The sequence below is a fragment of the Dromaius novaehollandiae genome, chromosome 3, assembly GCF_036370855.1.
Source record: "Dromaius novaehollandiae isolate bDroNov1 chromosome 3, bDroNov1.hap1, whole genome shotgun sequence".
NCBI lineage: Eukaryota > Metazoa > Chordata > Aves > Casuariiformes > Dromaiidae > Dromaius > Dromaius novaehollandiae.
In genome coordinates this window covers 97,586,535-97,602,183 of record NC_088100.1, presented here as the reverse complement: position 1 = coordinate 97,602,183, position 15,649 = coordinate 97,586,535, and the positions used below count along the sequence as shown (strand labels likewise).

The following is a 15,649-nucleotide window of genomic DNA, read 5'->3' as shown; positions in this document are numbered from 1 at the left end:
GTAGTTTGCAAGGCCAGATTTGTTCCGCACTAATGGGGAAAAAAAATTCCAACGCTCCACTCATAGACTAGGAAGAAGAGGTGTAACTCATACAACAGGCTTCTGGTTTTCTGTTTCCGCCAGGAATGCGGTTGACCTTTAGTAAATCATACCCCTCGCCTTCTGCTTAATTTTTCATAACTGTGAAACAGAGAGTACTACTCTACAGAAGCAAAAATAGTTTAGTTCATGAGTAATTCTGTTGCAAAGACCCACTATATATAATTTTTATATATATAAAATGTTTGTATAGTATTTTCAATTTCCTATGATCTGTACCAGTTTATTTAGGGTACTATGTGAGCTACAGATAGCACATAAACTTCTTACATTTTTAAAGCACTCTCAGGGATTCTGCACTTTCCTACCTATTAATTGAGAAATCTCTCTAGACAGCTTTCATCCCATTTACCTTTAAGTACACGTCAATTAAATATGTGTATTTGTTTTAGAAGGCTGAGTAAAGACATGATGCTGCAGGTTTCAGCTTCGACAGCATTTCTTGAACTGTTCTATCTTTCTAGGAAAGCAGAAATACTGATTCGGTATTTCTTTGTGCATTGTGAAATGAAAGGTCTCACATTTGTTCTCCATTTTAGGTAAATAATTTCTGTATTTAATATTGTTCTAACTTGTTAAAAACAAGTTTAAAATAGTTGGAAAAATGTATTGTATGTATATATGTATATTTATTGTAATTGTTTCTGATATAAAACCACTATTGTGCATGTCATTTACTACATAGTATAGTTTGAGAAATTTGCCAGACTAAATTTAAGGATTTATAGATCAGTCTCTAAGACCAGGGTCTAGCATCTCTAGCCACTACAATTTATAAGGAAACCATGATTTTTCAGAGTGCAAAAATGCCAGTTTCTTGATCTTGTTCTTTCACCTGAAATAAATCCAAGGCTCAGAGGCTTATGGAATAAACACATAATAGTTATCAAGTTTATAGGCAACCTGCTTTAAATGCTCAAAGCTGAGGAGCTTAACCTCCTTTTCCTTCTTACCCCCAAGCATTTTCTATACTTATCTTTGATTCAACATTTTCTCAATATTCTTCATGAATGTTCTTCATTTCTCATTCTTCAACATTCACTCTGGACTAATTACCCTGATAAATGGTATTACGAAAATGCTTTGAGAAAAAATACTTGGCTGTTTGTTTTTAGATTACTGACAGCAACAGAGCCAGGCTTAGAAATACAACAGAAAATTAGGTACATTCCTTTCTAAGACTTCCTGCATTATTCTTTCAGCTCCAACGTACATGAATCCCAACTTTTTATTGCTTGTACAGACAGCACAACCCTAACACAAAGTGTCAAAATAATTAGGTATTACAAGAAAAAAAAAAATCAGACACTCAGCATTTATTGCACAAATATTTAAACAAAAGAAATAATTTCTTCTACAAATGTATTTCTCTTGTATAAGAATAGTTTTGTAAAGAAAATAGCTCTTTATACATTTTACAGAAATACACTAACATTTAGATTCTCTATTCATCGATAATGATTGAATGCAATTTTAAGATTTGTTATGCTTTATAGTTACCAAATATCAATAAAGCAACAATACATCACTTTAATATCCTTAAGCTACTGGACTTATCAAGTATTGAGTCAACACAGCAAAAACATTCCTAGGACCATATTCATTTGCAGACATTCAAGTATCTTGAAACTGTTAGTTATGAAATACTTTTGTATTTTTCTAAAAGTAATACCGTAATTTAAGTGTCAAGGAATAGGAATGTAAACCTCAACAAGGCAGCATTACTTTCTCACTTAGATTATCCTGCTGGCTAATACTGTAAGAACCAATTTGAATAAAAGGTTTTATATTAAATCAGTTTACTGTTAACATGACCTTCAAAATGAGATAGCATAAGCTACTCCAGTAAATGCTATACAGCATTAATAAACATATAAATGTAATAAAAATACTTTAATTTTCTTTAAAAAAGACCATTCAAAGTAGAGAAAAATCCAGTAAAATACTACACTATAAAAAGCAAATCTGTGAAGGATGAGAAGAAATTGAGAAACGTACATATACTTATATATAAAATGTAAGGGTATGCTAGGAAGTATATAAATTTAAGAAAATACTCAATTTCTTCAAAGATAGTGTTGAAGTCCATATGGTATCATGTAGAGCTCAAATGTAAACCACATTCAACAAATACTTTTCTCTACAAATGCTGTTTCAAGCACTTGTACTTATATGCAAGTTTCCTTTGAAAATGAGTGTGAAATATGGAAATACCTCATCACAATACAACTACATGTAGTCATGTTCTCTTGCTTTCCAGATATTTTATACATTTAAGTAAAAGATGTAAGCAAATATTATATAATCCAATGACAGAAAACTGAAATTTAGAATATATATGATCTATTAAGTGTTCATATGCAGCTACTTAAGAGTTTGCCAGCTGTAGCCTATGTGAGTACTGTTGACATTTCCATGCTTCAAGATTCAAATGTGAAGCTATGTTTAGGCAAACCTGGCTCTCGCTCTGAGTTAGCCAGTCTCCTAACATATACAGTTTTCAAACAAATTCAGTGGGAATTGATACACCTCTCCTTCTCACGAGCACTGCAGCACAGAGGTTGATATATGAGACAGTAATGAATCACATTATACTAGGTCACATTTCCACATAGCTAGAAGGAAAAACCACCTCCTTGCAAAACCCTATTCCAGTGATTTTGCAAATTCTGCATAGTCAATGTATCCATCATTGTTCTTATCATCATCTCTTAAAACATCATCTATTAGACTAATTAGTTCTTCTTCTTTCATTGCCTGGGTATGCTCACCACCTTCCTAGAAAAACAAAAACCACATTAAACTGTTTAGCAGTTTCCCACCTAGTGGCACGTATGACAGCTTACTGACAACTAGTTGCTTGGATTGCAAAACATTCTTGTTACTTAAATCTTGTTTCAGCTTACCATTCAACATCAATTCATGTTGGCATCAACAAACATGTTGGCATATTACATAGATATATTATTGATATCAGAGGCATTTGCTATAGAAAAAGAAACAAGTTCAAAACTTACTAACTTCAGGTTGGTAGTCCCTCTATTGAAGGAAAACTGAGGTACAGTCAAGGGGCAAACTGTGGCTATGTAGAAAACAATTGCTGTCTTAGTCTCTTTGACTGAAAACATTCCCACATAGGAATGCATTATATAGCGCATGTTTTTAAAAGCTATTACGCTTTGGGGTGTAATCACCTTAACTCTCCTACTTTCCTAAACAGAAATTTCTTAAGCCTACAGAACGGTATAACTTTTGTCATAAAGCACAATTCTGCCTTCCATTGTATGCCTCAGACCTCTTTAACTAGAAGAAATGCTTTTGCTAAAGACAAAAATTTGTTAAGCAATTTGTATTAGGACAGTGTCAAATTAGGCACTAAAGTTTTGTGTAATTGTTTATATCAATATAATAAACTTCACTAGATGCAAGCTATGAAGTGAAGTTCTTTGGACTTCAGAACAAACACTCTGTATCCACTGAATTACAGTTGATATTCTTAGCCAAAAAGATCTAAAAGCCAGATAGCAGAGTGTAGTGATAGGTACTAATCTAACAGATGTACTATTAATTTAGATCTTGATGTAGCACAGACTCTATATTTTCTCTATAGTACAGAAACCTCTTTCTACGTGTCAGAACCTGTAACAGAGTTTGATAGAAACAGACTAGTGAAAAGAAAGCAGGTTAGTACGCTGTAGTTTAACTTCAGCATAATTCTTAGTATCATCTCTTAGGAATAAAGGCGTCACCAGGTAATTATTCTTTTCTTGGCTTCGTGTCTTTCGACACGGATGGACAGAAGAAGTTACATTATTTTGAACTTCCAAAAGCTCACCAGGAGATAATGTGTTAATATTATTTTCCCAAGAATAGTATCTTCCCACTTTGTCCTTAAATGCTCCTAGTTGTAGAGAGTATTTGTATTTACAAGAGGATAATAAAACAAAGGCTGACCATGATCTGTCCTCCTAATACTAAGTGTGTGCAAGAAGTTTCTCACAGTTTGCGTATCCATTGCAGTAACATTTTTGAGTTGAAAGCAACATCCTTAGAACTAGGAGTGGCACTGTATTGTATGCTACTTCCATAAGCTCTTATCAGCATTACTCCATTTTGGACACAGGTTTCAAATTTCCCTTTCTCCTCTCCCCATCCCTGGCCAGCAAATCATTTTCATTCTACATGATGTGAAGGATGCAAAGTTTAAACCAGGGTGGAGTTATTCTGGAACACTGCAATGTGACATGAAAAGCTGTGATAAAGCTAATACATTTATAAATCAAACCAAAACTAACAGAGGAAAAGGTTTCATTGTCAGGCAAAACCGCTCCATTATGACTGTATTGCAACTATATTGTATCTGTTCTTCTGTAAGCTGTTTTTAGAAAGTCAGTACCGTTTCTAAAGACACATGTTGTTACAATGTTCCACTTACCTCTTTGTGGACATGTGATATAGCTGCAGCAAGCTCTAACCCATCTAGCAAATTATTGCCATCATAATCATGCATTTTGAAGTAATGAAGCTGCAGCTCTTGTGGAGACATCTCAGACTCTGGTTTCTCAATAACACCTTCTAAATGTTCCATGATGTGACTAAGGGGAAAAAAATCATTCAGTTAATATTTAATGCACTGTTTACATCAACTTTAGTCTTTGCTCAGGTAGTCAAATATACAGGCAACGCTGTATTTCTAAAAGCATAGCAGACAATCAGGAGGACTGAAAGCTACAACCTTAAACAACCTTTGCACCCCCTTCATCCTAATACGTTACAGGTGCTGTACTGGCCTTTGGAATGATTTAGATAGCTATTCCTCTTTCTTCTCACCTACTTATAGCAAGTTATCAAAACAACTGAAATAGTGCCCCAGATCTCCTTCCGACCATCTTTCAAAGCAAAGGAACTGAAGGAAGATCTTTCACAGTAAAATGTGGAGTATACTAGTGACTTTGTTTACTGATAACACATTGTGTGTGTGTATGAAGAAGCAAATGAAAGCAAAGCTCTTACTCTAACTGTTCAGAACAAAGTTTTGTCCACAGTATGTTGATCTAGGTAAGCAGCATTCCTGTAAGAAATTCTATACAGTATAAGTAGGCCTAAAGGCTCCAGGGAGACCTTTCCAGATCCAGTATCTCTAGTAAACTTATTGAACAAACGTATCTCGGTATGTGACTCCAGCTATTCATACAACAGCCTTAGACGAGAAGGTGCCCTGGGCTTAAGCCCAACTCACGTAACAAGATTTAGGAGATAAGCAAATCATTGGGAAGTTTACATTTTCAGAACACGGAACACATACTCTTTATCTTGTACCAGGTTCTTATCAAGCCGAATATTTGCATGTTGACTCTCTCCTACAGACTCCTCAGCTAAGGCAGAGATGAAGAAAGCAGCCAGAAGGGAGAAGAGCAAACATGTTCTAAAATTCCGTAGGGCCATTGCGATCTCCTAGAAAAAGGGAAATGGATGAAAAATACAATCTATTTCAGCAGACTTATAAGGTGCTTAGAAACAACCCTACTAAGTTCTAGGATGCAAGAACTTACTTTTCCTCAACATTTCAACCATTTAAAAAGCAGAAAATCAGAGAGCTCCAATTAGGAATTCCTATGAGGATCTTTACTTCATGGGAACACACAGTAAGTAGTTTTCAAAGAATGACTCTTTTCACACAGTGAATGTGCAGTGCCTGGCCACCTCTGGGTCTTCAAATACTTTCTAGTTGAATTCATGCCCATTTCCCTCAGACCTACTCGATAGTTATGGGAACAAAGGTTGCTTAGAGTACCAAAATGGCTGCTTCTAACTAGTGCATTTATTAAGATTTCATGCAATAAACACCCTTATTTATAAAACTTGCAGTATTTCAGTCACTGCAGCTCTTACTTCACAGAGAAGTAAAGTGTTAAAACACTTTACCAGGATAAAAACGCCTAGCTGACTGCCGTACTGAAACCAGCAAAACAGCTGTTGCTTTGGGGTGTTTTTTCCTTTTTAATTTTCGTTATTTCTTCCCCCCCCGCTGCAGCCTCTGGGGGAGCAAAGCCCGGCGCTGGGCCCGACCCGGGGCGCAGCTTGACAGCTGGCAGCGCCCGCGCCGCCCCGCTAACGGCAGCCCAGCCGCCTCGGTACAGCCGTTAAACCGCAGCCCGCAGCGCCCGCTACGGCAGGCCCCGGGAACCCCCCGCCGGCGGCTGGCACGGAGCAGCCACCGCCCCCAGCCGGGCCCCATCACCCATCCCCTCGCCCCGGCCCGAGAGCCCCGGCCGCCAGCACTGTCCTCCGCGGCACCACACACCCGCCCGCGGATGGTCGCCGCCGCGCCGTCCCTCTCCGCGGCTCTGGGTCACGAGCAGGTGGTGCGGCGTTTGGGCCAAGCTGGCCACCATCCCCAACGTCACCTCTAACCCGGCGCACGCGCGCAGGCACACCACACACACCCTCACCCGCCCCACCTCGCCTTCCCGCCTATTGGCTGCGCCGTGCCCCAGTGCTGGTGACGTCACGGCTCCTGGAATTTTACGTGGAGCTAGAACGAAGGTATCCACCTTTGGCCACCCTCCCCGGGGGCGGGGCCTGCGCGGGCGGGGCGAGGTGAGCACGTGCGGGCTGCGGCGGCGCAACGTGCGCGGGGCGGGGCGAAGCGGCCATTGGCCCTTTTATACCGGCGGTTAAAGGTTGTTCTGTTTTCGCTGCTGCGGCTGCCTGCGGGAACGTGTGATCGCGCGGTGAGGCCGAGGAAGCCGCTAGTGGGCACCTCTGCTCAGCCTTCCCTCCTTCCATAGCGGGGTCGGGTTAGCACTGAGGCAGATGGGAAGGGGTAGCATAAATCCAGGTGTTTCTTACCCTTAGTGAAGGGTTAGAGGTGCGATTAATACTGGTTAAAATGCTTGGGATTGTGACTGTTTTCCTGTACCAGTTTAACTAACTTGTTCACATTTTTAGTGCTGTGTTCTGAAGCTGCAAAAATGTTGCTTTAAGGATGAGAGCTACTCGCAGGACCAGAAAGTATGCAGAATTGTGTGTGCTTAGTTTATGTTATCTCTCATTCTTTCCCTTTTTGTGTCTTATTTCTCACACAGCACTGAGCAGTGCATTCCAAAACTGATTCATTTGTTTTTTTCTACTCAACTGCTATTTTGCAGACTGCTATGCTCCTATCACTGTTACTTTCAGTAATTCTCTAAACTGTTTGCTTATTGTCTTCTTTCCCCCCTTTTACCAAATGTGGAATATTTAGTTGTTTTTGCATTTATACTCTAAGCAATTGCTCTCACCCCTTAAGGCTATAATCCTCAGAGTTTACTGACTTCAGGAAGTGGTTTAGACTTTTTAGTCTGTTTCTGCTTTAATAGGAGGTACTTTTGTTATTACTATGTTAAAATCATTATTAGAGAACTAAGGTGTTTTTCAGAAACGGCTGAGAGAAAATATGTTGTTTTAACAGACAAGATACCTTGGGGGGAGTTGCTAAGTAACAATGAACAGCAGCTTTGGCTCTTCCTTCAGAGGTCTGGCATCTCAGGACTTAGGTGAATGATAAAGGGGAATATTTCTTAGCTCTCAGTCTCTGCTTGCTGAGCCCAGGCAGTTGCTAGCCTTGCACAACAAGGATGTTGCTCTTTGACAGATGTAGTAAACTTCATGTGACAGATAATAGTGTTTCTCAAGCTGTGGCTCGCAGAGCCCTGCAGGCCAGCTGTCATAGTGTGATGGGTCTGTGAAGACGCCTTAAGAAAAGCACATCTGCTATCAGGGCTCTGCATCTCTGCCAGACTGCTCCAGGGCTCTGGAATTAATGAATAAAAACATAAATAAAACAGCTTCTGTTTTAACAACTCTGGCTCCGTATCGACAAGAGGGGCAATGGTGGTGGTGGTGGTGGGGTAGACCATGAGGATCAGTGCGGGAAGCAGCGCGCCCTTGGTGGGGCGGCAGGGGGCCGCGGCAGCTTTCCGACCCCGGCTTCCTAGTGGGAGCATCAGGGTGGAGACAAGAGCGGCGCTTTGGGCTCTGCTGGGCGGTGAGGCGGGGGACTGAGCCGCCGCCCGCCCTGGCGAGGGGCGAGTGAGGAGGGCGGTGCTGGGCGCCGCCGGCCGGGGCCGGGCCTGGCTCCGGCTCCGCGCTGCCGGCTGTGTCGCGCTGCCGGCGCCGCCCCGCGGCGGCTGCGCGGCGCTGCCCGCGGGGCGGGGCGGGTGGCGCGCTAAAATGGCGGCCAAGGGCTCCCACTCCCATGTGAAGCTGGAGGGGGAGATCGAGCGGTGCCGCGCCGAGGGCCACTGGGGCCGGCTGCACCGCCTGGTGCGGCAGCTGCTGCCGGCGGCCGGGGCCCCGCGCAAGGCGGCGGTGGGGGGCGCGCAGGACGCGGGTGAGCGGCTGCGGGGCGTGGGGGGGGGGGCGGACCGGGCCGCGCGGGGGGGGGGACTCGGCGCGGCGGGGAGCCGGCAGCCGGCCCCGGGGGCGGCGGTGGCCGCGGCGGGGCTGCCCCGCCCGCTGGCAGCCGGTCTGGGCGCCCCGTCAGCCCCTGCCGCCCCTCTGCGGGGAGGAAGGGTGTTTTTCTCGTTGTGAGCGGGCGCAGCGGGAACCCAGGAAAAGGCAGCCGAGGTTGGCTGTGGTTTCCTGTTTGTTTCGGTATTTCTGAGCCCCTCAGGCCGTGAAGAGATACGCCGTCCTTGAGGCTGTGAATGTAAGAGTAGGTGGTGGCAGTGCTCAGTTGGTGCTCTCTCTGTTTTTGGGGTCCTGCCTTCATCCCAAATCCAATAAGTACCTGAACGCAGACAACGAATAGGGTTGTCTCGCTTTCTTTAGCAAACAAGCCTTGGCTGTGGACTTCAGACTGAAATCTTCCGTGTCTGAAAACAAATCTGTCTGACTTCTCAACACCTGTGACGCTGATCCCCTCTCGTCCCCCTTTTCTGGATGCTCTTAAACTATCTTGCTGCATTTGTGGAGTATTTTATAAATCTGTCTAACTTCTGAACACCTGTGACATTGATCCCCTCTCGTCCCCCTTTTCTGGATGCTCTTAAACTATCTTGCTGCATTTGTGGAGTATTTTATCTAAATGGTTTGTGCTCATGTTAAGTATCTTTTGATATGGAGGGCAGGTTTCATAAACAGCTAGTGCAGTTCTGTGTTCTTGTTATCTCTTTTCTTGTTACAACAGATTGCTTTGTTTTGTAATCAAATTGCTTGTAAAAAGAGAGGCAGTCTAATTTACAGACACTAAAAATCTGTGTGCCTAGTGGTAATGTTAAGTTGTTCAGAGGACCTGATTCTAGCTGCCTTACTGATGCAAGAGGTTCTACCTTTAAAGTCAGGGGAACTATTTCTATGAATGAAGCCACTTCTCTAGAGGATTGTTTATAGGAGGAGGCCCTGGAGTTAGTCAAAGCTCACTGGGATGCAATAAGCTTTACAGGACTTTCTCACAGCTGGCAAAGAGTGGGTAGTTTAATCTATATTTATTTACATGGTTTTCTAAGTTCATACTTGAAGCTGACCTGAACCCTGTATTGAGAACCACACAGCTGACTTTGAGCTTAGTTTGATTTTGGCAGCACTTCATAGAGGTGCAAAGAGCATCATGCAGTTTGGGGGCATTAATAGTGAAAGAGCTCTTATTCATTTGCTTCCTTTTAATTAAGAGGAATAGCAACATCATGATTGCTCTAAAAACATTATTTGTTAATCTGTTGCTGTCATCATAATTTGCTAGTTATGAAAGAATCATGCTTTGCTATTGCTACAGCACTTTTTACCCTGTAAGGAACTAGCTAGTTTTGTGTTTCTAAAAACAATAGTGTCTGGATGGGATTTTTTTAATGATAGTATTTCTTTTAGAGATTGTGTGTGTTTATTTCTTTATTGCATATGTTCTTTTTATGTAATCACATTTTGCAAAAACGTTAGTGACTTTACCTGAGTGCTCTTCAGCATTATGTAGTGGTTGTATGCATAAAGAAAAACACCTTTGAGCGTAGTGTGTGTCATTTTCTACTTTTCTTGCCTGGTCCTGAAAGGTGCTTTCAGAGCCTACTTTATGTACATACTTTGTTCATACAAGTTAGGTTATTAGATGTATACCTGCAACTGAGCAGGTAGAAATATGGTTATAATTTGATGCACAACTGTGCACTTTAGAGTTTTTGTTGTTGTTCTGGATTAAAAAAAAACAAAGGTTGATTATTAATGATATATATATATATATAAATGGAATAAGTGTGAATAAGTTGTCCCACAGACTGAAAATACAGAAATAGATAGACTACCATTTTTTCTGTGTTCTGAACTCTGAAAGAAGTAGTATATCTAAAATGTAGCCTTTTGGTCTTTCATTTACAAACAAAGATTTTCTTACACTGCTTGACACACTAGGCAATTGATTGAGGTCCTAATCCTATGAATAAATGGACTGTGGAACTGGACCCATCATACAAGGACTACCGTATACTGGCAGATGAAACACTTTACTTGCGTGATCCTTTGCACTGTATCCAGAGCTACTACCTGTGTTTGAATTACTCTCCTGTAGAACTGTGAACAGGCATGGATCTTCATGTAGAAAAAATTACATGCAGCCTGTTAATTATTTTACAGGGTCAAGCCCTAGGTCTGACTTTAATAATGGGTGTATAGGATATTTCTAAATAAAATCTTTATTTAATTCTTTTTTGCAAACTCTTTCAACAAAATCTTGTAAGCTTCTGATGTAGTTAGTGCTCTTCAGTGAAATACATAGCTTATCCATAGTCCGAAGCATGCATTTCTTGCTTGTGCATTTGCAAATTTAAAGTATACTCTTAAATGCTTGCTAAGATTGGGCCTAGTTTTTAAATAGGAATTTTCATCACAAAATTCTAACAGTTATATTGGTAATAACATGAGAATGAACTGTCCTGCAAAGTTAAAGGATCTGACTAGGGAAAAATCTTCCTGTAAAAGGAAAAGTCTTTCTATTTTTCATAGAAAATACAATATTTCCAATAGTTAGAAGTTGATGTAACTTCCTTTTTTTGTCCACTAGTTCTTCTTAGACCTTACTTTGAGTCGCTGTTTGTCTCTAAAAGTTTTTTTTTTTTTTTTAATACTTTTTATTGGCAATACAGCATTGAGTGATGTTTCTTCTTGGTTGATGTGTGCTTTCAGAGGACTATGGGAGTATGCTGCTCGCAGAGGCTCTGCTGGAAGAATGTTTGAAGGAAAACTTTGCCAAGTTGAAGGACTCTATTCCGCTAGTAGAAAAGAATGAACCAAAACTGAATGAAGCTAAACGGTATTTGACCAATATCCTAAACAGAGGAAAACTACGAGTAAGTGTGCTGTGTAGGTGTAATTCTTACCAAGCTGATGCTTCTGTTGTATGGTTATTAGTTTGATACAAAGGGTCTACACTGCTTGTTCATGTTTCTGTGCTTTATATACAATGCTGTATTTGTAAATATCAGTAACATACTGGTAACTGACTCTTTGCAGTGGCATCTGCTGGGAAATTAGCTTTCTCATACTCAAAAAAACCCCCTGTTTTTCTACTTCTGTCTGTCTGTCTCTCTCTCTCTCTCTCTCTCTCTCTCGCTATTTTTGATTAGAAAGCAGTGGGCTAAATGTTCAGGAGTTCACTGTGATGACAAGGCATGGCCATGTGACAGTGCAGTTGGGTTACCACAGCTGAGTGAGCTGCTGTTGGGCTGAGGGAATTGCATACACCTGGCCAGCTCCAGGTCTCAAGCTGCTGTCAGGCACTTGAGGTGGTGGTACAAGTCCAGGATTACAGCCTTGCATCATTTTCCATCTCTGCTAGAGAAATTATGTGAGGGGTGGTTTAAATTCCTCCATTTTAACTTTGCAGTCAGGGCACATAGTTGGTAGCTGCCCATCAACCAGGCTGCACAGCTTTAGGAGTGTTTTAAGACTCAGTGACATGGCTGTTGCCATGTTGGTGTCCTTGGTCACACTATTGCATAACTGGCTTTAAAGAGATTATGAATTACAAGAATCTGAAGTTCTAGATCTGTTATACTACTTTTGGGCCTGAAACTTATTGGATAGTTAGCTTGGAAGCATATGTTATGCTTTCATTCTGTTATTTTCTAGGGAGCTTGTGTTTGGCTGTTTTTCTGGGGGAGATCCTTGTTCTTAATTTCTTGGAAGCTAGTTTTTTGGGGGTTTTGTTTGGTTGGTTTGGTTTTTTCGTTTGTTTCAAGGGGGAGGGGAGATTTTTCCAACCCCTTTTTTCTTTTCTTCCCCTCACTTAGGCCCTGGGAGCAGTCAAAGCCACTGTGAGTTCTTGCAGTTCTTGGTATTAGCAGTTGTCACAACCCATGTATCCAAGCTTTTTTTTTTTTTTTCCCCCTCCCCCCCCGTTAGTGGTGACTTGCCTACATGTGCAAGATTGACCCTATGTTGTAGTCTATACTGCATGTACTGAAAAAACGAGGGTGTAGGCTTTGGAGCCTCATCATGCTTTCTGGACTATAAGGAGGTTCTGAAAGGATTTATTTATTTTACTGAGATTTTTGTTTTTCTTATGGATTTGTCTGAGTGCTTTCAATCCTTAAGAAACCAAACAAAGTGTTAGAAGCAGCAGGAATACCTTCTGTTTTTCTGCTTTTGCCTGAGGATTCTTTGGGAACGTCAAGAAGACACTTGGGAGCTTTCTTGCTCCTCATTAGAAGTGCAGAGGAGAGGGGAGCGTTTGACTAGAAGGTGATGCTTTCTGTCCAGTTCTTTAAAAACAGGGGAATTATATACATATATGCAGGTAGTTCTGATGAGGGGAGTCTTTTATGTGCAGTTCATGCTTGGTGAATCAATAGAATGGATCTGCTGAACCCAGTGAGGTAGCTTGTAAGCTGTGTTTCCAAACGGAGCTCCAAATTTGTTGCGTTGTCCCTGTTATCTCCCACTCTTGTGAGCGCAGTGCTAAGATCTCTAGACACTTAAGTCCTTCCTAATCTGGCCTGTGGAGTTGGCACGGTTGAGAATAAAGCATTTTGCATCTGCTTAATGCAAGGTTTGTTCTGAACTACCTCTTTTTTGCTCTTTGGCATCTTATCATGTAAACACTTTTCCCCCCCCCCTTTCCTCTCCCTCATTTTAGCCTAAGTATATGACAGAAGCTATGCTGATCCTAGGAAAGCTTCATTATGTGGAGGGATCCTACAGAGATGCCATCAGCATGTATGCAAGAGCTGGAATTGATGACCTCTCGATAGGAAATGAACCACTGTACATGCTACGTTTGGTGACGGAAGCCTTTGTTATTAAAGGTAAAGGACCATGTAAATATTTCTGAAATATGCTGTGTTTAGGTTGAAGATGAAGGTACTTCTCCAAGTGATTTGATTGGAGCAGAGTTAGGCCAATGCTGTTACCTTTAGAAAATCCCACTAGTAAAGTCTGTGTAGTTTAAAAATAAAGGCATTATGGAGTCTTAGTCCATGGTTTTTGAACTTGGCTGACATTTAATGAAAAGTTTGAAAATGGTGGAACTCTCATGATAACTGTGGCTGTGAGTCAGCAACACACTTGAGCCTGTGTCCATTTCAGGAAAATCTAAATCAAGCACTGCTGAAGTGGAGCCTATGCTTTCGCTTAGAATGAGTTCATCTACCTGAAAATTCAAATGATTTCAGTGAAATAAGCAGATCTATGTTTCTAAGTTTTAAACTCTGGACTAACAGAATAGGTGCTTTCAAAGCAGGTAGTATATTTTTGCAGTGCATGTCACCAGTATTAGACATTATGTACAAACAGGAGTCTCTCCTAGCTCTTTTAATTCTGCAGACCTTGCACTGTTTGAGAGATCTTAGTGAAAGCTTCCTCTTTGAGTAGTGAAATTGCATTTTGTTTTTGTCAGTGGGGAAGGAAGACTCCAGTCATTTATTGACATGGGGGAAAAATATCAGTAGTCTTCTCCTTCATTTGCTTTCAGTTCCTTTGTAAATGTTGCTCAAGTACTGCTACCTATCTACTGCTTTCTACTCTTTTCAGCATGTCCACCAGCTAATTAGGTGAATGAGAACTCTGTGATGATCAGATACCTTCAACTGGTATGTAAAAGACTGAAACCAAATCAACCCACAGAACTGTTTGACTGGGCTGTTAGTATTAATGATGATAATTTGGGTGTTTCATGATCTCACACAGTCATTCTGCTTTTTGAAAACCTGTTTGTGCTGCTTTGCTTGCTTTGAATTTGTTTTCTGTGGCACTGGATGAATCTGCTTCGTTAATAAGCTTTTGTGGAACAGAACTGATTTAGTTGTAACTTGCACTAACACTTGGATGGGGCGGAGGAATGAGTGACTGCCAGTGCGTTTATAGCTGTGTATTTGAGAGCAATGGTGCACTTCAGCATCCTCAGAGCTGCACTAATTTCACTGGGTATTGGATAAGGCCCTAGATGAGGTGTGAGTGTAATGGTAAACTATACATGAACACAAATGAATGAACACACTGTTCCTGTAATACTTCTATGGTAGCTGACTCCCTTCACTTCTGTATGAAGCCATAGGGAGTGGAGGCATTTGCCTCAGAGGACTGGGCCCCAATTTTGTTTTTTCCATATGAGTTAGCATGGAACATAAATACTCTTTTGCCATTGCGTGTGAAGTTTGAGGAATGCCTGCCATCCCAACATAACCTGACATGCTGTTCTTGTTCCACACCCTTTATCTCTTGTGATGATTATTTTCAGATTAGCCAAGATGTCAAGGGCATGATAAGTCACACAGTATTGCACCAAAGTCTCTGATAAAGAAGTCCAGCTGGGTGGAGCTTGCCCAGCTGAGTTTGGTAAGAGAGCTTATTGCTGGGATCACTATAACCTTATTCCATGTGTTGGACCTCCCAGTCTTGATGGAAGCAAGCCCCAAATGTTAGAAGTTTGTACTGAGAACTATGGTGATAGCGTGGATTTAGATTTTCAATTCAAAATATGTCTACCCAGACTAGCTCTGTAGGGTAAGTATCAGATCATTGGTTTGAGCTACTTAAAACTTATTCACATGATACCGTATGGATTTTTTTATTCCTGTTTTCATTTGGTATCTATGTAGAAATTATGTTGATTATCCATACTACCTTGTTGCCTTTGGTTGAGCTACTCTTAACTTACACAAGCTTGAACATCACTGGTATGAACATCACTGGTAGTAAATTTTGTGCAAGGATTGCATAGGCAACAATCCATAAAAGCCAGAGTTCTGCCTGTATTTCAAGGCAGAACTTAGATTCTCCACTTAATTGCTTTTTCAGTTTTGTCAGTAGTGGGAGAAGGAAGTCTTGTTTAATAGAATACTCTTGTTCATCCAGCGTTAGCTACTTATTATAGCTTCATAAAACTTTAGTGTGATCCTGAAACCACCTTGGTTTTGTATAGGTAGTCTGTTACTACTGCTGAGTTGTGCCTGTATTAGGAATGGCAGTGTAGGCTCTCAAGCAATCAAGATCATGCTGGAAGGGTAATGGAAGAAAGGAAAACCAAATCAAGGGCAGTCACTCAACTTTTTTTAGTTGGAAGCAGAATAAACTATAATGAGAA

The 15,649-nt window shown here is 41.2% G+C and overlaps 2 protein-coding genes across 10 annotated transcripts in view; one reads left to right on the top strand and one right to left on the bottom strand.

The window, feature by feature from the left end:
- Positions 1-1,400: 1,400 nt before the first annotated feature.
- On the bottom strand, positions 1,401-6,692 carry MCFD2 (multiple coagulation factor deficiency 2, ER cargo receptor complex subunit). 2 transcript variants are annotated; one of them, XM_026121180.2, is made up of 4 exons: positions 6,561-6,692; positions 5,405-5,553; positions 4,535-4,694; positions 1,401-2,877 (listed from the first exon to the last, which is right to left on the bottom strand). In XM_026121180.2, the coding sequence occupies exons 2-4, from the start codon at positions 5,542-5,544 to the stop codon at positions 2,746-2,748; spliced, it is 432 nt and encodes a 143-aa protein (XP_025976965.1). In that variant the 5' UTR covers positions 5,545-5,553; positions 6,561-6,692; the 3' UTR covers positions 1,401-2,745. The 2 variants fall into 2 exon arrangements, with proteins under 2 accessions (XP_025976965.1, XP_025976964.1); XM_026121179.2 differs by lacking the exon at positions 6,561-6,692 and adding an exon at positions 6,404-6,554.
- TTC7A (tetratricopeptide repeat domain 7A) overlaps positions 6,584-15,649 on the top strand; it is a 187,417-nt gene continuing 178,351 nt past the window's right edge. For 2 of the 8 annotated variants that reach the window (XR_010388532.1, XM_064509556.1), the window contains exons 1-3: positions 8,248-8,473; positions 11,254-11,417; positions 13,205-13,373. Coding sequence is in view for 5 of the 8 variants with exons in the window: in XM_064509556.1 (XP_064365626.1) it covers positions 8,314-8,473; positions 11,254-11,417; positions 13,205-13,373 (493 nt within the window). In the remaining 3 variants the exon portion in view is untranslated. Of the gene's footprint in view, positions 6,700-6,758; positions 6,834-8,246; positions 8,474-11,253; positions 11,418-13,204; positions 13,374-14,097; positions 14,157-14,811; positions 14,902-15,649 lie in introns of those variants that run through there. The other 6 variants (XM_026121174.2, XM_064509557.1, XM_026121173.2 and 3 more) reach the window with 6 other exon arrangements.